The sequence below is a fragment of the Bipolaris sorokiniana genome, assembly GCF_000338995.1.
Source record: "Bipolaris sorokiniana ND90Pr unplaced genomic scaffold COCSAscaffold_15, whole genome shotgun sequence".
Classification (NCBI taxonomy): Eukaryota; Fungi; Ascomycota; class Dothideomycetes; order Pleosporales; family Pleosporaceae; genus Bipolaris; species Bipolaris sorokiniana.
In genome coordinates this window covers 614,591-636,974 of record NW_006911909.1, presented here as the reverse complement: position 1 = coordinate 636,974, position 22,384 = coordinate 614,591, and the positions used below count along the sequence as shown (strand labels likewise).

The 22,384-nt window shown below is 49.1% G+C and overlaps 8 protein-coding genes across 8 annotated transcripts; 5 read left to right on the top strand and 3 right to left on the bottom strand.

The window, feature by feature from the left end:
- Window positions 1-288: 288 nt before the first annotated feature.
- On the bottom strand, window positions 289-1,026 carry COCSADRAFT_30094 (uncharacterized protein; the record flags this gene model as incomplete). The annotated part of the gene is made up of 4 exons (XM_007705843.1): window positions 289-680; window positions 733-797; window positions 851-906; window positions 1,009-1,026. The coding sequence occupies 4 exons, from the start codon at window positions 1,024-1,026 to the stop codon at window positions 289-291; spliced, it is 531 nt and encodes a 176-aa protein (XP_007704033.1).
- Window positions 1,027-2,737: 1,711 nt separating this feature from the next.
- Window positions 2,738-4,230, top strand: COCSADRAFT_175148 (uncharacterized protein; the record flags this gene model as incomplete). The annotated part of the gene is made up of 6 exons (XM_007706101.1): window positions 2,738-2,941; window positions 2,991-3,117; window positions 3,168-3,291; window positions 3,351-3,677; window positions 3,728-3,858; window positions 3,911-4,230. The coding sequence occupies 6 exons, from the start codon at window positions 2,738-2,740 to the stop codon at window positions 4,228-4,230; spliced, it is 1,233 nt and encodes a 410-aa protein (XP_007704291.1).
- A 1,475-nt stretch (window positions 4,231-5,705) lies between these two features.
- On the top strand, window positions 5,706-6,015 carry COCSADRAFT_248061 (uncharacterized protein). The gene has a single exon (XM_007706100.1). It carries the CDS (start codon window positions 5,806-5,808, stop codon window positions 6,001-6,003), a length of 198 nt encoding a protein of 65 aa, XP_007704290.1. The 5' UTR covers window positions 5,706-5,805; the 3' UTR covers window positions 6,004-6,015.
- A 598-nt stretch (window positions 6,016-6,613) lies between these two features.
- On the top strand, window positions 6,614-7,543 carry COCSADRAFT_175147 (uncharacterized protein; the record flags this gene model as incomplete). The annotated part of the gene is made up of 1 exon (XM_007706099.1): window positions 6,614-7,543. One exon carries the CDS (start codon window positions 6,614-6,616, stop codon window positions 7,541-7,543), a length of 930 nt encoding a protein of 309 aa, XP_007704289.1.
- Window positions 7,544-8,204: 661 nt separating this feature from the next.
- On the bottom strand, window positions 8,205-12,704 carry COCSADRAFT_151321 (uncharacterized protein). The gene is made up of 4 exons (XM_007706098.1): window positions 12,479-12,704; window positions 12,234-12,422; window positions 9,863-12,184; window positions 8,205-9,816 (listed from the first exon to the last, which is right to left on the bottom strand). The coding sequence occupies exons 1-4, from the start codon at window positions 12,557-12,559 to the stop codon at window positions 8,299-8,301; spliced, it is 4,110 nt and encodes a 1,369-aa protein (XP_007704288.1). The 5' UTR covers window positions 12,560-12,704; the 3' UTR covers window positions 8,205-8,298.
- Window positions 12,705-12,802: 98 nt separating this feature from the next.
- COCSADRAFT_40485 (uncharacterized protein) lies at window positions 12,803-14,750 on the bottom strand. Its single transcript, XM_007705907.1, has 2 exons — window positions 14,483-14,750; window positions 12,803-14,417 (listed from the first exon to the last, which is right to left on the bottom strand). Exons 1-2 carry the CDS (start codon window positions 14,670-14,672, stop codon window positions 13,084-13,086), a joined length of 1,524 nt encoding a protein of 507 aa, XP_007704097.1. The 5' UTR covers window positions 14,673-14,750; the 3' UTR covers window positions 12,803-13,083.
- A 3,530-nt stretch (window positions 14,751-18,280) lies between these two features.
- On the top strand, window positions 18,281-20,953 carry COCSADRAFT_193500 (uncharacterized protein). Its single transcript, XM_007706097.1, has 2 exons — window positions 18,281-19,514; window positions 19,564-20,953. The coding sequence occupies exons 1-2, from the start codon at window positions 18,336-18,338 to the stop codon at window positions 20,782-20,784; spliced, it is 2,400 nt and encodes a 799-aa protein (XP_007704287.1). The 5' UTR covers window positions 18,281-18,335; the 3' UTR covers window positions 20,785-20,953.
- A 282-nt stretch (window positions 20,954-21,235) lies between these two features.
- COCSADRAFT_100113 (uncharacterized protein) lies at window positions 21,236-21,893 on the top strand (the record flags this gene model as incomplete). Its single annotated transcript, XM_007706096.1, has 3 exons — window positions 21,236-21,343; window positions 21,505-21,579; window positions 21,687-21,893. The coding sequence occupies 3 exons, from the start codon at window positions 21,236-21,238 to the stop codon at window positions 21,891-21,893; spliced, it is 390 nt and encodes a 129-aa protein (XP_007704286.1).
- Between the last annotated feature and the right edge of the window lie 491 nt (window positions 21,894-22,384).

Sequence of the window (22,384 nt, the reverse complement as noted above, 5' to 3'; positions counted from 1 at the left end):
ATGATAGCAAAGCAAAAGATGTGGTGGTGAGCCAATTGCAGATAACAAGGGGTAAAGAATATATTTGACCTAGGTACTCAAATATAGTGATACGAAGGTTGCCTGACCCAGCTTTGATACGCTATGATAATTTTACGTGAGGCCACTGACCTAGCTTTAGGAAAGACATAGAGATGTCAAATTAGAACAATATGACATAACTTCTTTTATCAAAAGCTCAGTAACAAATGTGGCATCAAGCGAACAGTGCCCGAGTGTACACCAAATTTGCGTAACATATGTCTCTTTTTACCAATGATTACTCATAGATTCCTCTTGAACTGACACCTCCTGTGTCTGTGTGATGACTAGGTCTTCTTCCCTTTTACTATGATGATCAACATGTCGACGGTTGAAGCTAAGAATACTTTCTTGGCTCTCCTGACCTATCGTCGTGTCCAAGATCTCCGTCTTCATGTGTCTTCTGGATGACCGAAACATTTTGCTTCCGATTGTGATCAGCTTCATGGCATGTTGGCCCTGTGATTCGTAACCGGTTCGTCCTCTCTCCCCTCTTGTGCTGCCAAATATGCCGCGACCGAAAATTCGATCAATTAGTGGCTGGAGAGTTGGAATGCATGCGGCGATGATGATTGCATTTCCTTCACTGCTAGTCCATATTGTGATATTGGCAGTATCGTCTATACGATCAGTCAGCATATACTTATAGCTTTGGAACGAACTTTCACTTACAACTGAAGTCGGCGCTGGCAAGTGCAGGTAGCCTAGTCGACTTGTAAACCGCTATGGTTGCAGCTCTATCTCACAAATGAGAATTCATCTTCCCACAAGTGTTTGTAGACCTACATACAGCCTAGTCCGAGCGCAAAGCTGAGAGCGATCTTCCTCTTTACATTCATCTGTAGTCTGTAGAGAATAAAAGCCGGATATATCGTAAAATAAAGATCCAAAATGGCGGATAGAGCTGTAACAATGAGTGGAGTTCCCCATTTCACACGGGTGACGTACTGCCAGCAACAATGGCATATTATACCAAAACCCATGGGTTCCAGCAGGTACCTTTGACTGTAAAGTCCCACTGCGATCGAGTCGGCGTGCACTGCGCGAAGAGGATGACAACACAACCAAGCAAAACTAGCAAGCAACCGCCAGTAATTGACTAAAGAAACACTGCGTGACCTCGGCTGGGGCTCATAATCCTCGCTATGAGCGCTACTATGGCTAGTTTGGGGATTCCGAGTGAGAGTATTCTTGGGCAAAGGCCCGCAATAGTGTACTGTATGGCGTCTTATTTCTGCTCGGTGGTGAGCATAACTAGATGCTGGTCATTGCCGGCCCGTATGGCGACTATCGTTAGGCTAAGCATAACATAGCCACATATTTATTTGATGCGTCAGTATCTTATGTGGCGGGGAGAGCCCTGAAGAAAACACTTGCCATGGATAGAATCATCAGCCAGTCATCTAGGCAATGTGTGATTGGATATTGCCTCTGGTATAGAGTCTTCCAGCCACAAGAATGGTGGCCAGAGTAGTCAGCGCGATGCATACCGCTAAGATCGAAGGCCCCTTGTCTTCGTTGGCGAGATGCTCAGGCAAAGCTTTTGGTACTAACATATCACAGTTAAGCCTTGCAAGGAGACTAAAGGACTGTCATATATTTTTCAAGAAGATGATGGAGTCGCTCTGCAGCAAGCCGATGAACATAGACGTGTCTTATATATTGCTCAAGCAAACAACGATGTTGTAGATCCAGTCTGAGCGTCTCATTCCAGGTTGTTGCATCTTTTCCCAAGAGAAAAGCTGCCGCGTCTTTTGATGGGCATTCTGCTCAACGGAAATATGCTGCAGCGGATCGCTACCGCGCCGCAATCGAAAATGCAAGTCCATGCAAGCAATGCGTGCCAACACCGAATGGTAGAAACATCCCTTTCATAAGACATGCCGGCAAACTCCAAGTGCATATATAAACAGATCGTTTAATTCCTCGTTGCAAATCAGTCCTTTTTGTTCGCTGTTGATGTAAGACGCACGTAATGTAAAGGGGGGCGGAATCCTCCTCGCTTGTTACGGATGATTAAGTACCAAGTTACAACGACGTCGGCATACAAGCTCAGGATGTCTCAATCAGTACATATAGTTTTGTAGTGAAAAAAACACCCCCTAAATCAGTTCATTAGACAGTTTCACTACCTCATGTATGAAGACGCGCTTGAGTTATTCCAGAACACTCTTTCCATGCCGCTGAAGTTGTTCTCAACATCGCGCTAATTGCAACACACCGGACCAGTCGAAATGTTACTGTTTAGCCGCTCTTATGTCTTGCTCGTTTATGAGGCGATGCTTTAGCGCTCCTTCATTCCCGATGCTATGGTTCGTGTTACGGACATCAATCAATCAAGGGTCTGACCGGCTAAGTTCTGTACAGAGACGCTACAAGCCCTTGATTCTGTCGAGTCCTAACAATTCGGGGAGGATCTTACATCATGAAATAGATTGTGTCTGCATAATCATACATGCTTGTATTTCGGGAGATGTTGAAGGTATGGCTAGTGCTGATGTGCCTTGTAGTACACAACGAGTCAAGATCACTTAAGGAGTGTGATGATAAAGTCATGGACGTCCCTTTTGTTCCCTCATATTAGAGAATCATCTGCCTTGTGATCAAGTCAGAGTTCTTTTACCAATCCTATTATTCTGCTCGCTCAGGCACTTCTTCACCAAGCCCATCATTGAAGATGGCCGTACTTGATGGCGGCATTGCCGTGCATGCCAATGATCCAGGAGCCGTTCCCAAGATACTAGAGAAGCTCTTGATGTTTAGAAAATCAACAATTACAGAAGGCAACGACGGCCGCTTGGATATGCTCGCGCTCGCCAGGAGTCTGGTGGTGGCTCTGGAGACTCCTCGGGAAACAATGATCAAACACAACTGGGTTCAGGTATGCGTATCGAGATCCTGGGACTGAACATATCTAAGTTTTCTTGTAGCCGGGCTGTCATACGGCTATTACGGCTTGCTACAATGCAGGTGTATTCAAGTTACTTGCCGAGAAAGATGGGCCAATAAAGGTTGATGAGATTGCGGGCGAGCTAGGAGTTCCTCGCCAAACATTGGGTAAGCGTACAAACTCGCATATTTTCACGAAAAGCTTCTAATATTTACAGCCCGCATGATGAAACACATCGCAGCTATGGGCTATATCAAGGAGATAGGAACTGACGAATACGCACCAACAAACTTCTCCAAAGCGCTAGATATGCCCATCATTGGAGACAGTTATCCTTGCCTGTAAGTGTCGAACACTGACTCAGTGCTACTAAATTTGATTGCAAGACTGACCCGATTAGTGCTGGTGGAGCCCATCCGTCCTGCAGCAAGTTCCCAGAGTACCTCAAGGGAACCAACTACGAACTGACCTCAGATGTCGAATCCGGGCCATATCAATTTGCTTTCAATACGAAAATGAGCATGTTTGAATACATGATTGTTCATCCACCATTGGGCCATCAGTTTAATCATCACATGAGTGGATATCGACAAGGTCGACCAAGTTGGATGGACCGTGACTTTTACCCAGTGAAAGAAAGGCTCGTGAAGGAAATGAACGCATCTAAGGATGCGGTGATGCTGGTAGATGTTGGAGGAGGTCATGGTCATGATATCGAAGAGTTTAGGTACGGTCGTAGGAACCTAATCACAACATGCATACTGACAAGACATCTAGGCTAAAACATACCGATGCGCCTGGTCGGCTCATATTGCAGGACCTTTCCCCTGTCATTGATGGTATCGAGCATCTACATAACGATGTAGAGCGCATGAAATATGATTTTCACACTGAGCAGCCCATAAAAGGTACGTCTGAAAACAAAATATTGCGACTGTGAACATTGACTAACATTAACAGCGGCACGAGCATACTACCTACATTCAGTGCTCCATGACTGGCCTGACGAAGTGTGCAAGAGCATCTTGAAGCAAGTTGCTGGTGCTATGAAGCAAGGATACAGCAAGCTGCTGATCAACGAAATCATCATTCCAGACCAGGGAGCAGACTCTGAGGCCACGGGACTGGACATGATGATGATGACACTTTTCTCTTCCAAGGAGCGCACAATGGAAGAGTGGAAACGACTGTTAGAGTCGCCTGGACTTGATCTGAAGATTGTGAAAGTATGGAGTGTCAAGCACTCACAGGAGAGCTTGATTGAGTGCGAGTTAGCATAAGTGTGCTAGACAGCATATGTACAGGTTGAAAAGAGATCTCAAATCTGCTCCGTTATGATTGTGTTGTTCTTCAGCTTCTTTTCATCTATGGTAGTACCAGCAAACGGTTAAAGCTGTCAGGTCAGTATGTCCCTAGCCCTCCGCGGAACAGTGCTTAGCCCGCATCCTTTATGACGTGAAAGGAAGTGAGACCTTGACACACCAAGAATAACCCAACGCATATGCATATGTGAGATGCTGTATCGGTCCGAAGTTGAGCGTTGATCATGATAGCATCGTCTGATCCCACAAATGATGGTAGCCGGAAACCTGGAGACTGACCCTTTGCCGAGCCTGGTCCAGGCCTATTCCAAATGAAGCATATGCGCGTTTATTGGTGAGCTGATGATACTACTGTTCTACAAGCTTACGATATCTTATTCGCTGCAGTCAACGTTACACGGCGCCGGAGTAGAGACCTGCCCGCCTGCGATAAACTGCCTTTATCTAGTGAAGCCATTGGAGATGTGTTTTTCATAGAGAGCATACCTAGCGCGAAGGCAGCTAAACTATTCACTTACGGCGTGCATATTATATTAGTGTAAAGAATAACACTGTCGCTAGTGTTTTTGTTGGTCGTAGGATCGATGTACATTACTGTGTTACCGCCCATTCCGCTCTTTTTTTTTGACCAGCGCTACCAACTTATCTTTAGCTACCACTTGAACTGAGGCATAATTGAAGCAACCAGGGATGTGATCTCTGGAAGAGCGCATCTATGATACTGATGCTCCTTCTGGAGCTCCACATACAATGGTAGTATCGCGCTGAACACCAAGTCGACAGCAACCATAGGAGTTATGCCCGCTCGGGCAAATTCGTTGACCGGTTGTAGTAGAACAGACGAAGCCAAATATGTGAATGTTCTGGCAGAGATGAGCGAAAACATGAAAAAGTATCAACGGGACTCCCCTCCACCTGTTGAATGGACCTCCAAATTTCCACAGCGCGGATCGGCTATACCCTATTTGGTATAGCCGATCCGCGCGGGGAATCCTGAGTCTGTTCTTATGAGTGTGCTTTGAGTCTGGCAGTGCCATCTCGACTAACAGTACCATATTTGGATTAGCCGATTGCGCTGTGGAATCTTGAGTATCTTTCAGCGGGTATGTTCTGAGCCTGGCAGTACCATATTCGGCCTACTAGCCCATCGCCGCTATGTACTTTTCAACGCAAAGCAGATGCATCACCGGCATTTGAAATCGACTGCCAAAGATGAGCTCAAAGATCCAACAGGTGATATCTTCCCCGCATAGTGCACCGCCAAGTACAGAATGTACCGCCAGTTGCAGACTCATGTTCCAAAGCGTGAGATCTCCCCACATAACGCGCCGTCAGATATAAAATGCACTCGTCCAAACATCAACAAAACATAACGTGGCTGGTGGAAGTGTTCGGCTGGGTGGCATTGGACAACGCAAAAGTCGTAGATGTAAGTTCTCCAGGCCATTTTCTAATCCGCCTCCAGACAGCAACATCTAGCACTCATCTAACATCTTCATAAAAGCCGGTAGAAGCAGCAGATGCACAGTCATCATGCTAGCAAAAGCCCATCCGCATCTCAACATCATCATTCAGGATCTCCCTAGCCCCATCGCAAACGCTCAGACCACCATCACCGCGTTACAGCCCGATATTCGATCCTGCGTTCAAGCCACTGAGTACAACCTTATCCTCCCTCAGCCTAGAAGAAGCGTGGATGTCTACCTTTTGCGTACAACCCTGCATGACTAGGCCAATGCCAATGTCATTCAGATACTAAAGCAGCTTGTAGATGCCATGTCGCTCTCGAGTTACGCAACACGATGGCCATTCAATGCATATGAGATAGGCTCTGTTAGCTGGACCTACAAAATGAGGGTGTTGTATAGCACATGATTCATGAAGCCTTGTTGTCGGCAAGATTTTGTTCCGTGCTCTAGACATCTTGATTCACAATGACTGACAGAAGCATTCTCCATCCATCAGTTGCACTGACGATATGTGTATTTACAGAACTATTGTCTTCCACGGAACCAAGTGAAAAGGTTTGAAGTTGAAAGACATGAAAAGCGTATTATTAGCTAGATAAAAAGCGAATTCACATGCAAACCATTGTACTCTGGATTCAACACGTGTGTGGAGTTCGGAGTATCTACAGGGTCCTAGTGCGGATCATCTACAATAACATTCCCGAGATATTTAATAGTATCTTTAAAATGAGTACTGTATTGATCCTTGAGTCCCTTACGATAGTAGCGGGTGCTAGCCTGAGCTACAAACACATGGGAAACAACACAACTCGACACACCAACTTAACGACTACCCATTTCCATTACTAACGAAACCTATCACAATTCCCATCATGACATCCGTCATTATCTTCGGCCCGACTGGCCAAGTAGGATCTGCTGCCGCACGAACAGCCGAGGACCTTGGAGCCAAAGTCTGGCTAGCAATGCGAGATACATCGAAAAGCATTCCTGGTCTCACTACAGAATCAGAAGCCGCTGGCGACTTCCACCGGATCCAAGCCGACCTGAGAAACCCACGGACCGTCAGCCAGGCCATCAGGACCTCTGCAGCCAAGCGCGCATTTATCTACTTGATCCATCATGAATATGAACACCTCCACGACGCCATCATTGCAATGAAGAATGAAGGCGTCGATTTCATCGTTTTCCTAAGCAGTTTCACAATCTACACCAATCAAGCGTTACGCGCTATCTCTCCATTCGACCTCCTCCCCTTCGTTCACGCCCAAGTCGAAGCAAGCCTAGAAGAACTCCTCGGCCCGGAGAATTACGTCGCTGTTCGCCCCGGATGCTTCGCCACGAACCTACTATCAGCAAAAGATGGCATAGCGACCAATAATGTCAAATTGTATGGCGCCGAGTTCGAACAGGACAACATTGTCCCTAGTGACATCGGTAGCGTCATAGGCAATATTATTGTTTCTGGTTCGAAAGGCCGGAAGATTGTGTATCTTTATGGCCCCGAGGTACTCTCTCTACGGAATAGCATTAGGAAGATCGGCAGCGTTCTCCAGAAAGATCTGAAAATAACGACTCTGAGTCCCGAGGAAGGATATCAGAAGTACGCTAAGTGCGGCATGCCTCCGTCTTTTGCAGAGTACATGGCTAAGACGCTGGGTACCAAAGGTCCGGATAAGGGTAATGGTGAGCGGTTTCCTCACTACGAGGAGGGTGTGAGGAATGTGGCACTTTATACGGGCCGGCCGCCGATGAGGCTTGAGGAGTGGGTGAGGCAGAACAAGGCAGTATTTGGGCCATGATTGGTAGAACTCTGATAGTTGAGATGGAAGAGTTTCTCTCAGTGAGTGATGTGATGAACAATGGAATCTCCCTTACTACAGTTAGTAGCTAGCAGTCACAGCAGTGGGCAACCAGGCCAGCCAGGGTGATAGGTAACTGATGCTGCACTTCTCTTTGGCACTGTTCACGAGCTACTATCTTACTATCTTGTTATCATAGTGAGGCTGTACCATATTTCATTCAGCTAGTAGTCGTCGATGATCTTCTCGCCCCGTGTACCGGTTGCGTTCCAACTCTGGCGCTACATTGGGCGAAAGAACATCACCACTGTTGTATCTCGAGCTCGTTCTGGAGACAGTGCTGGGGTGGTGCGGGAAGATCGCCTTTGTGGATTTTGAGGCTTACTAAAAGGATCAGAATGCTATACACACACTGGCCCGAAAGAACCCAGAATTCCCAGCGCGGATCGGCTAACCCCATAATGGGGTAGCACCAGTCTAGAAAGTCCTACTGCGAGGCTCAGAATACACACACCCGCCAAAGAAAGAATCCTAGGGGTGGATGCATCCTGAGCTTCAAAGCTCACTCATAGTACTGCGAGCGCATTCTGAGCTTGACGCTGCGCTGGCAAACAATAAAAGTACCTTTCAATCCAGAAATCTCTGTACACTCAACACGACACTGCAAACCCCCTAAGGTCTCCAGGGCTAAAAAGAAAACGTGTATTAATATCCTAACAACTTCTTCTTCCTCCACGCTATCAAGCCCAAGCTGCCTAAAACCCAAAAGCATCCAACAAACTATTTGCATCCGGCTCGTTAAACTGCGTAGGTGGCGGTTTCTTCTTTTCCTCCTTCTCTTTTTCTTGCTCAGAATCTCCCTCCTCCTTAAGTGGTGCAGCCTGACTTTCTCCTTTCTTGAACTCTCTGACCGGTAAATCAGCTACAACCAATGAACTGCGACGACGCAGCAGCTTTCTAGGATCAAAATCGAAATCTTCAGCGCTGGAGTTGCGTCCGTGGGTATCGGAGCTCTCGCGTGGCATCGTAGGGCTGAGCAATGGCACACGGTCGCCGGTAGCTTGTGACTTTTTCGTTGATGGCGGCGGAGGGAGTAGGAACTCCCATGTCTTGACCAGATCGAGTGCGAGAACATCACAGCCCATGCGGTCGTACAGCCCAGCCGTGTGCAGCACAAAATCCCATTCCTCGCGCATGCCAATCATGGTGGCGCCACGGAGCGTTTGTAAGCTCTTTTCGCGAAGCTGCTTGTATAGCACTACAAGAGCAGGGTCGTCGGTGAGGTAGGATTTGGCAAGTGGGTCAGGACTCTCAGATGTGTCGATGAGGTCGGAAAGTGGCGTGACGAGCGCACGCACTGCCATGTCCTTGCGGTTGAGTAGCCAATATGCCCAGATTGCAAGCCATCGGTTTCCTTCCCGGGCAGCCTGGGGTAGAATCTTATTCTTGAGGAAATCTAGTAGCACAGGAGACTCATCACCGCCATAGACCCTCGCTACGGCAATAGCAAGCTGCGTATCTCCTAACTGAGTATGCAGCACGTTGACAGCCACGTCGAGGCGATCTGCAAGAAGGAAGAAGGAAGCAGCATATTCAAACCTCCTTCGGCCCATAAGAGCATATGCATTCTTCAGCGCAGCAGTCTTCCAGCGGTCCTCATTAAAATTGTTCGATAATAATCGATGTGTGGCGGCTTGTTCCCTCGACCAAGTTGCCATGCGCCATAGGCCAACCAGAACTGGTTTCTTACGCAGAGCCATGTAGTACAAGGCGCAGTCAACGGGGTTCTTCTCTTCCGTCTTGGTGTACTCATTCCGAGCAATAACCTCGAACTGAGCGCGCAGTGCGTTCGTATCCGACAGCCACATGAACACTCCGCATTCCTTCGCGTGTTGCCACAGCATCTTTCCGCTAAAATGCCTGCTGACGAGGTCCACTAGGATGTCTTGGCTTCCAGAATAAAAGGCCCAGACAATCTCACGCCATGAAATAGGGCCTTTGTGGACCTGGCTGAGGACGTGTTGTCGGAAAAAGAGTAAGAAGCGACCCGCGTTGTCATCAACCGAACGACGATGCCTTTCAACCATGCCAATGCACTCGGTGATATCAGCTAAACGGAATTGTTCGCGACTTGAAAGCAAGGGTATCTGCTTCTTAGTCAGAAGCTCCTTGAGATTTGACGCGACTTCTTCAGTAACAGCCTCTGGTTCGCTATCATCTGAGTAATCCATGTATGACGAGTGTATGTCTTTCTTGGATGCAGTCATTTGGGTCTACGCGTGTTAGTGATCATCTTATCGAATCCACCAGTACACATACCTGGTCTTCAGAGAAGTCCTCTGGGGCAAAACCCAAGGTACTGTCAAACTCCTCGCCCTCAATCCAGAACTTGAGCTTCTTGTAAAGAGATATCAAGATACGTTGTACTAATAGCAGCTTACCAGCCAACACGCATTGCGATAGCAGTTGGGGATGGTATGCCGGTAACGGGCCATTGAGACGGCTGACAGCTTCAAAGATGTCGATATGTGCAGTCTTGCGTGACAAAGTTCGTAAACTGGGGAAAAGACTGTCGGTTATTTCCACATGCTCATCTTGTATGAAGAGCTGGTTGCCCGCGCCTATGACGAGATTGCCGCTCCCTAGCCATACCGAGTCGCCGATTGGATGGGGAGTGATGTCTCGGATCCGCACGTCACCAATTTTTACCCAGGATGGACCTGCGTTCAGATAGTCGTATCGCAGCTGCGCGTAGATGACGACACGATGAGGGAAGCCGACAGCGAGGATAGACTGGTTATCTGGAGTGGAAGACCAATCAAGATCAGAGATGATGCCATTGCCTTCAAAGGTCTCCTGATGCTCAAGTTGCGCACTGCGGGTATTCCAGATGGTCAGTGTGGTCCGTTCAGCGTCAACCAGCGCGGCTTTTCGTATTGAAGTCCCACTGGCAAGCGAAGGGCTGTGTACCCCAGTATCCACCTCAGAGGTTAACAACCATTCAAGATCTCGCTTTTCAAGATTGACACGGGCAGTCCAAGACTTGATGACTCCCGACTTGGTGTACGAAATGGCAGTGTCTCGCGCAAACGCGTCAAGAAAACCGGAGATGACAGGTGCCGAGCCTGCAGGATCCACAGGCAATACGAATGCGAGGTCGTTGCCAGAGCCAAGATCGAAGATGGAAAATTGCTCGAGCGAAGCTGGTGCATGGCCATTTGTGTACCCGTTGGCATGTGTACCGTTGGATGAGTCTCTTCCAGTAGCCCGATCTCTTTCTAGTACTGGCAGTGTAACTTCCCAGCATATGCCTTTCATCTCAGAGCTGACTGTGGCAACGTGAACACGCCTCCCGTCGTGGTCAATCTCGGGAATGACCAAAAGACATAGGGGCCTCCCTTGTAGCTCGTAGGGACGCCGCATAACTTCGACAGCTTCGTGTCCGCGGGTATCCCATAACGAGATTTCTTTGTGATGTAGAAACACAAGGAAGTCGCCCTCTTGTAAAAGTGTAGTGCGGTGGATGTGCTCAGTGACGTTGATACTGCTGTGACGGTGAAGCGTCATGCCGTCGTCCCCCTGTCGGTGTATCCAAACTATGCACTCATCGGTAGTGGTGCGCGACACAAGAGCCTTTCCACTGGCAGTGCGATTGACTTTCTTGATAGCATGTGAGTGTCCTGTCCACATAGCCTTACGTTGCATGCGCTGTGGCTGCTGCGAAGGATCAAACAAGTAGTCGATACGCGCCTCCAGCCACTCCATGCGGCCGTCAAAGTGATGCGATAATATGGTCAGTTCGGACTCAGGCTTTTCGTCGATAAAGGCATAGAACTGCACATTGTCCTCGATGGGTTTGGGTTCCTTTGCAAAATGCATGCGCAGTCCATCAACGTGGGCAATATTGAAGACGTCAGTCACTTTCTTGCATTGGGCACCTACGTTTTCGAACCCCCATGCTGACATGTTGCCGCGATCGTCGAGCACAACGCAGATCTCCGGACTGCGGTTCGCGACCTCGATCAGGTGATGGAGCGCTATTCCGTGGTCCTTTTCCTGGGGCGAAGCCTGCTGCATTGCTCTTTCCGTCGCTTGTTTGAAGTGCTTGCCGTCAATGAAGAAAGCGTACCGCTTGCTCGACTGGCGGTCCAACGGTATGTGACGCTCCATGATGGCCTCCATCAGGTCCACCTCAGCCCACGTATGCATGCCGTCCACTCCGTGGTGTTCTCCAGGCACCCATACGCGCACTTTGTTGTCAGCGCATATTGTGTAGAGCACATTGTCGGCCAATTGCTCCTTGTGGAGCGGATACCGCCAGTGCAGGCCAGTGATTGCTTTGGGATGTGGGAGGTAGAAGTAGTCGAATCTCTGGTCTGCGGAACCAAAGGCTGTGCGACGCCATATCTTCAGTAGTCGGTCGTGCTGGCCGGTTGAAGCTATCAACTCGGCGTCGGGCGAGAAGTGGGCAAACTTGACGGGGTTGGCCAGCTGTTTGGACCATGTATGCTCAATTTCACCATGGGTATTGAACAAAGTCAGCGAAGCACTGCCAGCCAGAAGTTCATCAGGCATCCCCCATGAGAGAGTCGTGATAGTGTCGTCGGCATCGGGCAATGCCATGCTGCCTTGTAGCGACCACTGCAAACAACATCAGCAGCCATCCACACCCGTCACCTCGTGTTCCCACCTTAATAGCACCCTCATCCTGTCCGTACGGTCGGTATACATAAATGTGTCGCGTCGAGCATACGGCCAGCTTGCCCGTGGCCTCGTCTATTGCGACTGCCTCAAGCTCGAACTCGTCGTCAATGTAAAGCGTCTGCAGGACATGGCTGGGCCGGTCAAGAAGAATCAGGGCGTTGCCGGAGATGTAGGCCTAGTCATGAGTGGCGTCAGTCCCAATGCATGCAACAAGGCGGTGGTCTGGCGTACAATAATCTGGAAGCCCTCCCACAAGCCATGGGCAGCGGCCTGCAGCTTGGCCTGCGGGCGCCCAGGGAGAATGCCGCGCATCGAAGTCTCGCGAGCGTTGCTATCGTGGCTGCCACATCTTTGGGTGGCTGGGTGTCGCGGAAGTCTAGGGAGTCTATGATGTCTTCAATCCGTTTCCAGGCACTCGGGAAGCGTTCGGTGGATTGCGGTGCGAGCTGCGACATCTGGGGTCCCTGGATCCATATGCTTGAAGCTCACGCGCACGATCCACATGCAATGTCGTCACTAAAAACGGCTTACACACTGGATGGAAGCATCGACAATTCATGCACATATCTTTGAGCCTTGCGCGCTGCGTTCAAAGCATCCATGTAGTACAGGTAGTATAAACGCTAACTGGTCATCGTCATCTGATCACAAGAAGAAACGTGGGCCTCTAGACATGGCTGCAACCCTTCCGCAACCCTTCTCGGAATCGGAACGCTAGCGCGGAACCCTGACCCTTGTGTTTCTTTCTTTCACCGTCACCAACATGCACATTCAGAGCACTGCGAAAAAGAGTGCCATGTTCCGACTATCTGCCCTCTTCTGATGCTTCCACGGGTCTAGGCCATGGTCCTCTCTACCTTGCCCTCTACATCCCCCTGCTCCCCCTTACCCTTCCATTCCACCGTTACTGTAATGCCTCGGTCATCGCCCTTCTCCTTCGCGTACGTCAGAGTACCCTCCAAGACACTGCCCTTCTTGAAAGCCTGCTTCTTCGCAACCTCTGGATCCAACAGCAACACTGCCTGATGCCAATGAGTAGGCGTATTGCTAGGGCCTGTTGAGAAGCCCAAGCCAGGGATGCCGTTCTTGCCCCAGTCGACGCTGTCAATCGTCTTGATATCTTGGCTACTTCCCGGGTGAATGAAGATGGTATCGAACCAGATAGCGATTGCTTCCAGTGACGTGACGTCACGGTCGAGCGTCATGCGAAGCGGGATCTTGAAGCTCAGATCTTTGATGGCCACCGTCTTCATCTCCAGCAAATGGCTGTTGGCACTCCCGCACAATGACTTTTCAGGTACGTCGAATACGCCAATTTCGTGCGTGTTGAGCAGACCACCCGGTACCATGGGTGAAAAGTCTAATCCATAAATGTCTTTCCAGAACTTCTCGCCTGTGCTATCGGCTATCCATTCGGCGTCACTGATGGGTGCAAGACGAATGTTGCAGTGAGAGGGCACCATGATACCATCAGGTTTCAAATACATGTCACGAGCGCGCAGGACCGAGTCAAGCATTCCTTCAAAGAGCAAGCCATAGCCCATCCATTCCGAGATGATAATGTCGACTTTTTCCTTTCCGATCCGGCGCTGTGTGTTGAAGTCTTCGGCTCTTCCTTGGATCAGCTCAATGCGGTCTTGGTATCCATTCTTCTCGATAATCTCCTTTGCACGCACAGCAATGCCTGAGTTGTCAACGGCAAACACCTTCTTTGCCCCCGCTCGCGCACAAAACAGCGAAAGAATACCGGTGCCGCAGCCAACGTCCATGACAGTCTTTCCCGCAAAGACATCAGCATTCTTCTCGATGAAGTCGCGATACCCTTCTGTCCGTACGCGGTCCTCAATCATCTCTCGGTGAATGCTGTTACCCTTGTACGACTCAAAGTAATCTTGATCACGGTCGTTGACAAGTTTGATCTTGGAAAAGTCCTCGGGCATATCCTTTTGCAACTTAGCCTCGTACTCATCGTAGTCGATGGCATTGGCATCGTCATTCGGCATGAGGTCGCCAAGTTCGAAAAGCAGGGCATCGTCTTCTAGAACTGGCTGCAGGTACTTGTCGCTTGAGAGGTCGTCCAGTGTCACCTTGATGGACTTGGGATCAGTGCCCTTTTGTGCTTCAAACCGTAAGTAGTTGATCAGCTTGATGATTGTAATCTCGTCTGCATCTATTGTCATTGTGAGTAGTCATCCTAAATGGGTTAGGCGCTAATGGTTCTTTTCGTTTACGCACCTGGTCCGAGTCCTTTGATGGTCTCTGTGAGATCAAAACCGTGCTCGGCCTTGTCATGTGCTATCATGTCCGATACGCGGGTCCATTGTCGATCGGAAAATAGATCTTTGAAAGTAGATGTATCCGGCTCGCTTGCGTCTTCAATAATGCTGCCCACGGAGCTGGCTGTGTCGGAATCTGTGTCTGACATGACTGTACGTTTGTGATAGCAATTCAAAAAATTGCCGGGGTATCAAAGAAGAGAAAAAATGCAAAGGACTGTGAAGGTTTATCAAGTTGCTTATAGTGGGGGAAAGTTCTGCAGTTAGTGTTCGCATTTGTGGGCGACACTGCGGGGTAGGCTCGTCGCGCCTGCCGTACCTACGTCAATTTGCACACTGTCGTAACATCTCATCACCTTCCCTGCTACATTGTCCTGTAAATGCTAAAGACTCCAACGCTGCTAATGCTCGGAGATGCTATGATGTACATATAGACAAACGAACAAACAAAAAGGGTATGCTTGCTGGGATATCTCTTTTTCTGAAGCATTTGCAACATCCGCTAAGTATGCCTGTCGATTTGTAAAAAATCTAAGGAAGATATCCGCCTTGAAAATATCACTCCGCATCTCCAACATGTTCGAACACCGACCGTCATCTGCCATCATAGTATTTTATGCTTGAAATTTCTTTTCCCACGAACCTTGCAACTACATTAGTGATATCGCTGGACTAGGTCACTCTAGATATCAAGGCTATCATGGCCTGAGCAGTGTGCGGATGAAGACTTATCATGGTTGTGTCACCACCGATACACCTATACTGCAACCTGCCATCAAGATGAATTTGACGTCAATAGAAAGTCAGGAGCTTTTTCACTGATTGGCAGGAGGATTTGATTGAGATAATATTCATTCTCATCATTTCATTGGTAAACGCATCTCTGATATATGACGTATTGGTCGCCGAATCTAAAACTCAAATTTGGGTCAAGTTAATCTTGGTCGAGCATGTGAACATGCTAATGGTGGAAGTTGAGTTCAATTGGCTGAAAAATGTCACCGGCTCACCAATTAGGGATGTTTTACATCTCTCAGCCTTCTGGTCATGTAATTCAGCTTATTCAAAAAAAAGTCTATCATCTTTGTATACATCCCCGCCAATTTCTTTCCTACCTGCGAACGGTCTCACACAGACATCATGGCGGTTCCATTCACGACAGCGGTGTCGAGAGATACAGACGCAGGCCACATTTCTGACCAATCTCAACGCGAGGAAAAGTGTTGGACAAGAATTAATGACAAAGTTTAGTAGCGCCAATGGCTTGTGGCTTGTGATTTCCCTGACTCGGCAATACACCGATTTCCAGTTCTGGACATGAAGATCTAGAATAACCTTTCAGGCGGGCCTTCAACGACGCTAGCTGCAATAACAACACAAAATGAGGGCTTACCTTCATTTCTTCTAAGTTTGCAATAAGTTTGGAAAAGCGATTGCGCGTGTTGTATTTCAGCTGCATGCATCATATCTCTGTACAAGGTTCTTTGTCATCCTCTGCAGCCAGAGATAAAAGCTGGGTAAAAAATAGTATATAGCATCACGTATTAACACATCATTAAACTAGCCCACCCCGTTGTTGATAGTGTTTTGGACAAGTGACCTCTTGGCAGATAAGTGGATGATGTTGTTCCATCCTGTTTTGGATACGTAATAGCAGCGATGCTCGTGACCACAATGTCACAACACAAAGCCTTTGACCTTGTTCTGTTTGGAGTAATCAAATCCCTGTATTGAGGTTTGAATTGACAATACTCTCTTCACATCAAAGAATGTACATAGCTAGACAAAGCTTTTCTCTGGTCAAGGCAGTCATCCAAGCCACAAAGGGGAAACGATAAAATCAAGCCCACAATCTGCACGCATTCGAGACTAAAGCCACACTCGCACGTGGCCAATTCTTCTACACCGACCTATTCCCATTTCTGTGCAAGTAGTGAAACAAATTCCCCGATCCGGAGTCTAAACACGGGAGCTATACATTTCCAATACTTTTAAGTGCCTTTTAGGTCCGGATAGTTTGCGTAGCGGGCCAGAGATTGATTGCAGAAATCGACGACAATTATTGGAATTACTATGAAGGGAAACTGTGTTGGTGTGGTTGATGCTGTATATGATTCAGGAGAGGGTCATGCACGGTCTCATGTCGAGTAGAACGCCAAACCTTAGTAAATGACCGCAACCACAGTTTTGTTGCCGTGTTCTACAGTGAAAAGGAACTTGCCCTTCTCAAATGGTTTGTTCATAATGAATTGGAAAAGACTATTCCTAGAAGAGTCATGGAAGTAATGCATAACTTACGTATTGACGGATGGTGTAGAGATGGTTGCTAAAAGGTTTTCTGATTGTTACCTGGCCTACCTTCAATACTCAAGGCCGCATAGCGGGATCGAGAGGTGGGGATGCATCACCGTCCATGGAACACCCACTATCTTCGACGAAAGGCGCAGAGGTTTTCAGGTGTAGCACTCAAGGGTTGGTACCATGATCCAAGGTAGGTGGTGCTCGCACCACTGGTACAAGTGCCTAGCGTGTAGAAAAAGGAGTTCTGTCAACGTTTTGCGCCGTCTAGCGTCTAACCCTTGACATGGGCACGGGGATCAATGGTTCTTTTACAAATTACTCGTTCTGGTAGTATCAAGACTGGTATGCTAGAGAAGATGGGTCGGCGGTTTGATATAGCCATGCATGATGCCGCTGTCGTACCGTGGGATTAGTCCGCATCGAGACAGGAATCGTTTCTGAGTATAACCGAGATTTGCTGCAGTATTCAACATCTGCTTCAAGACTTGCTTTCCACGGCATATCTACTACGCCACCGAGAGCGAGCCGAGTCAGCCACAGGTACCCGTGCCCTTAGGGGTTTCTCTTTCCGCGGAGCCCATAGGCGCATCCTTCTGCCGTCGGACCGCATTGCGACCGCAAAAGATCCGCCATAATCCACACTTTTTGATCCAAACTACCTTCTCAGGAAGTTGCCACCAGAAGTTGTGGATGTTGAAGGATCAATATAGTGATGCGGCGAGGTGGAGTTTCCAGGATGTGATTTGCCACTATACCGGGCCGTCGCGCTTGGCCTTAAGGGACTGAACACCGATTGCCCTGGCTGTATTCCACGGATTTCTGCTGTAATCGACACCCTCCTGTCGAACCTACCCTATCGAGAAACTAGTCATGCATTAATACTCAGTTTGGTTCGACGATCATACAGGGTAGCTTGATGAGCCAATTGGATTTGCTACTCGTATTGCGGTTGATCGTATGGAGGGGGTGCTTATGTCGCAAAAGCCCAGAAAACAGCTGCTATGACGAAACAGCTGCTTCGACGAGTTACGATTCAAATACCTTCTGGTACCAAAACACCTTCGTATAGAAGTAGATAACACATATGTAATATCAGATTGAGGAAATGCGAATAGCCTGAGAGCTGCGCGTTGGAAAGCGCATCAGAAGTGAATACAGCCAGGGTACGGTAGATTATTGGCGGGCAGTAGAAGCGGCGCCAAAGGTGATCATGTGCCAAGTATCCGGTAGTGTGAGTTCTGGCCATAAGAAGGTCCTTTTGTCGGTACCCAGTCAGATGCTGATTGCTGGAAATGCCATGTCATGGTAAACGCCGGACGAAAGTGAAAGGGTTGGAGAATGCTTGCTCGAGTGGCAAGTGTGGCGGTGCGAGCCCATGTGAGCAGCTCTAGCCACGGTGACTTGGTTGACAGGAGCACAGTGCAAGCAGTGGCTGCAAAACCCTCTGACCTGTTCACCGCAGCGTCGTCTCATCCTCCTCTTCCTAATCACCTAGAACACAACATGCCGCGATGAGTCTCTTTTCTTCCTTTATCATTCAGCCCGTAGTGCGCCATGCTCGTCGATTCTCAGGTGTTGTCCTACCAGGCGAAGCGAGTGACGAGAGCAATCGGCCGCCTCTAGCATGTGACAATCACGACTCTATACCCATTCCGCCTCCACACCGCGACATCATCGGCAGCGCACGTGAAGACGAGGATGTCGAAGCGACTTCAGCCACACGACCCACTGTCCCCATCGAGCTATTTGGCAGTTTCTCTTCTCTCGCCCGGCAGCCTCACAGCGCTGTTGTTGAGCGAGCAGATGGTTATGATCATGTACCAATAGACACCCCAGTCGAAATGGCCGCAAATCGATCCGACACCCTCGCAGATCAGCTCGGCCGCATCCAGCTAGACCGGCCATCATCATCAACTGCCCTGCCGTCGCCTCCGACATCGACACAAGGCCCTCCTGGCAGCATACCCAGCCAGAATGCCACGGCCATGTCGGAATCACTCCCCGCAGACGATGGCATGGCCCATCTCCGCACGCGCATCCATGAGATCAGAGCAATGGCCATTCCAGACCAAGATCGTGCTCGCATGATCCACGGCTTGATGACGGAAAAGTACAACTTGATGCGGCCAACGTCTCCTGCCAGTCTCGTGTCACACGACCGTCCTTTTACCCCCACCTCTGGAGAGTCCCTCTTTTCCGAAGTCCACGCCTCGTCGCCCTACTCATCCACCTCCGACACGAACCCAGACATCCCCTACAATCTGCGCGAAGGCGACACCAACCCAACGTATCGACCTCAAAGCCACCACCACAATAACGGAGAGCATGGCGAGGAAGAAGAGGACGACGTCATTGAAGGCGAGCTTGTCCTCGGTTGTCAGCACTACAAACGCAATGTCAAGGTGCAATGTTTCGAGTGTCGCCGCTGGTACACTTGTCGGCATTGTCACGATGCAGTCGAAGACCACAACTTGAACCGAAAGATGACGCAGAACATGCTATGTATGCTGTGCGGAACACCCCAGAAAGCGGGTGACGTCTGCATCAACTGTGATACAGAGACTGCATGCTATTATTGTGACATTTGCAAGCTCTGGGATAACAACAGCAAAAAGAAGATTTATCATTGCCCAGACTGCGGTATTTGCCGGCGAGGCGAAGGCCTGGGCAAAGACTTCTACCACTGCAAGGTAAATCCACCGTCCTCAATCTATTTTATACTGTGCTCACAATTCTCAGAGCTGCAATGTCTGCATCTCCATTTCCCACGCAACCACGCACAAGTGCCTGCCACGCGCTACTGAAGGCGACTGTCCCATCTGCGGCGACCACCTTTTCACTTCGTCTACTGCGGTCGTATCAATGCCTTGTGGCCACTACCTGCACAAAGGCTGTTATAACCTCTACATGCAGACTGCTTATAAATGTCCCATATGCAAGAAGAGTGCCGTATGTATGGATTTGCAGTGGCAGAAGTTGACTCAGGCAATTGAAGGTCAACCAATGCCAGAGCAATTTGCAAACACCCGAGCAATTGTACAATGCAATGACTGTTCGGCAAAGTCTTCGGTTAAATATCACTGGCTTGGAAATCAGTGTTCAACATGCGACTCATACAACACGAACGAACTCCGTATCCTGAATGGACCGGAGAGTGAAGAGGTCGCTAACGCGATCCTGGATGCAGACATAGATTCCGGATCGCGATCACCCGTAAGCGTCAGCTCACCCTCATCTCAAGCCCCGCTTCGTTCGCCTCGATACTATTTTCAACCGGATGAACCAGAAGGGACATGGCTTCCAGGTCAGCTGCCCTCCTTTCCATTCCAGATGCCGCAGTTCCCTGGAAGGCCCCGGATGTTGCAGATGCCTCAGATGCCTCAATTCCCGTCTCTGCCAAACTTCCCACAGATGCCCCAGTTCCCGCAAATGCCTCAAATGCCTCAAATGCCTCAGATGCCTGATGCGGCGCAGCAGATGCTGGAACGGGTCCGCAGGTCATTTGATACTTACCTCAACCCCACCGGAGATGTCCGCGCCGAAGACGTACCGATCATCGACTTGGGACATGAGGAACGCACTGAGCGCTCGGCTACGGATGGTACTAAGGTTAAAGAACCATCTCTACCTCAGTACGTCTTGGAGCGCTTTACCCAGTCCCTGGTCCGCTTCCGAAACGATTTGAATCCGGCACTATTCGAAGATATTCCAAATCTAGATTTGGCTGAAGATCACGATCCTGATGGACTGCAGTTTTGGGGCGAAGACGGCGGACGGCTTAATCGCTTCGTCAACGGTGGTGATGACGATGGTGACGACGGCGAAGAAGAAGAGAGCGACAGTGATGACAGTGAGCATTTTGACGAAGACGAAGAGGAGTACGAAGACGATGATTATGAGGAGACAAAGGACAAGCAAAAGCATGGCAAAAAGGAGTTTGATCTACCAGGTCACATCTAAGGCGCATACGGGTGTTCTGGGCATGATAAAAACGAGTGCTGTATTGCGTGAGTGGGGCGTATTTGTGGCGTTTTGACTCAAAGGTTAGAATTGCAAGAGAGTGCGTTGTATTTAGACTCGAATACCCAAGTAATGATACACCATGACTGAACAATAGCTTACCATTGATGGCATCCTGTCTCACGTGTTTTGTGGTCCGTGCGCGTTGCGCTAAGTAAGCGACCACAGCGATTTTCGTGGTTCTGAAATTCCGAATTCTACGCCTCACCTCGCATCCTCAACGTCGACTAACCCCACAGCGAGACCCTCTGTCCGTACGTACCACGATATTCCCATGAGTTTTGTTTGCGTATTTTGGGTATTGCTACGACAGCGCGCTATAGCAGCTGCGAAATCCGAGCTCCGCGAAAGGCTATCCGAGGACTTATGCTAACGTGATTTCTGTATAGAAATGGCTCCCACTACTAAGTCCGCCGGCAAGAAGTCTGCCGGAAAGACCGGCCGCAGTGCGATCGCTGACGTCGTCGCCCGCGAATACACGATCCACCTCCACAAGCGCGTATGTTGATTCAGTTTAGTGAAGTCCACAGATGGTCTCGCACAAGCTTGGATGGGCGCTCAGTCAGGTTGATGACACTGAACTGAGCGGCTATGCTCGCGCATGCAGGCATCGGGCGGAAGACTGAAGGCGAACATTAGGCTAATAGATTGGGGATATAGGTCCATGGCGTAAGCTTCAAGAAGAGGGCCCCCAGGGCTGTCAAGGAGATCCGTGCTTTTGCTAAGCAGGCTATGGTACGTGAACACCGAATTTAGTCGGAGGGCAATGTCTGGTGACTGCTGGCATGGTCTCTGCTGGGACATTTTATGGGATATGGAAGTGGATGCTAATGCTATATTAGGGCACCAACGATGTCCGCCTTGACCCTCAGCTCAACAAGAAGGTCTGGGAGTCTGGTATCAAGGGCGTCCCATTCCGCCTCCGTGTCCGCATCTCGCGTAAGCGTAACGACGAGGAGGGCGCCAAGGAGAAGCTCTACTCCTACGTCCAGGCCGTCAACGTCAAGGACCCCAAGGGTCTGCACACCCAGATTGTTGAGGATGCTTAGATGGGATCGCTAAGGGAGGGAATGTAAGATGTGCATATCAAAAGCATGGCGTTCCGGCGGGATATGCTGAGTAGCTACTATGGATATGTAGAGCGAAAAGCTGGTGAAATGATACCTCAATGACAGATCATGCCCCGCCACGTTTGATGGTTCAACAACGTTGGATTTTGACCCAATTGAAGTCTTTGCGCAGGTTTTGTTTGACGCGTGATGTGTAGTATTGGAGTGAGTTGTGGCGTAAGTGCGGATGGTAGGGTTGGGATTGCTACTACAGAGCGTTGTGCAGTTAGTAGTAGGTAATGGAAAGACGAAAGCGAGGGTATTGACATGGAGGTGCAAGTGTCAGGTGGTAACTCTTTGACCATTGCCTCGTGGTCAATAATAGTACTGTTTGTTATGTAGTATACGAGTCGTGCAGGTTAGGCGAAAGAGGTACCATGGATGATGGAGATGGAAGAAAGTCACATGGGATCTAAGCAGTGGTGTGATGT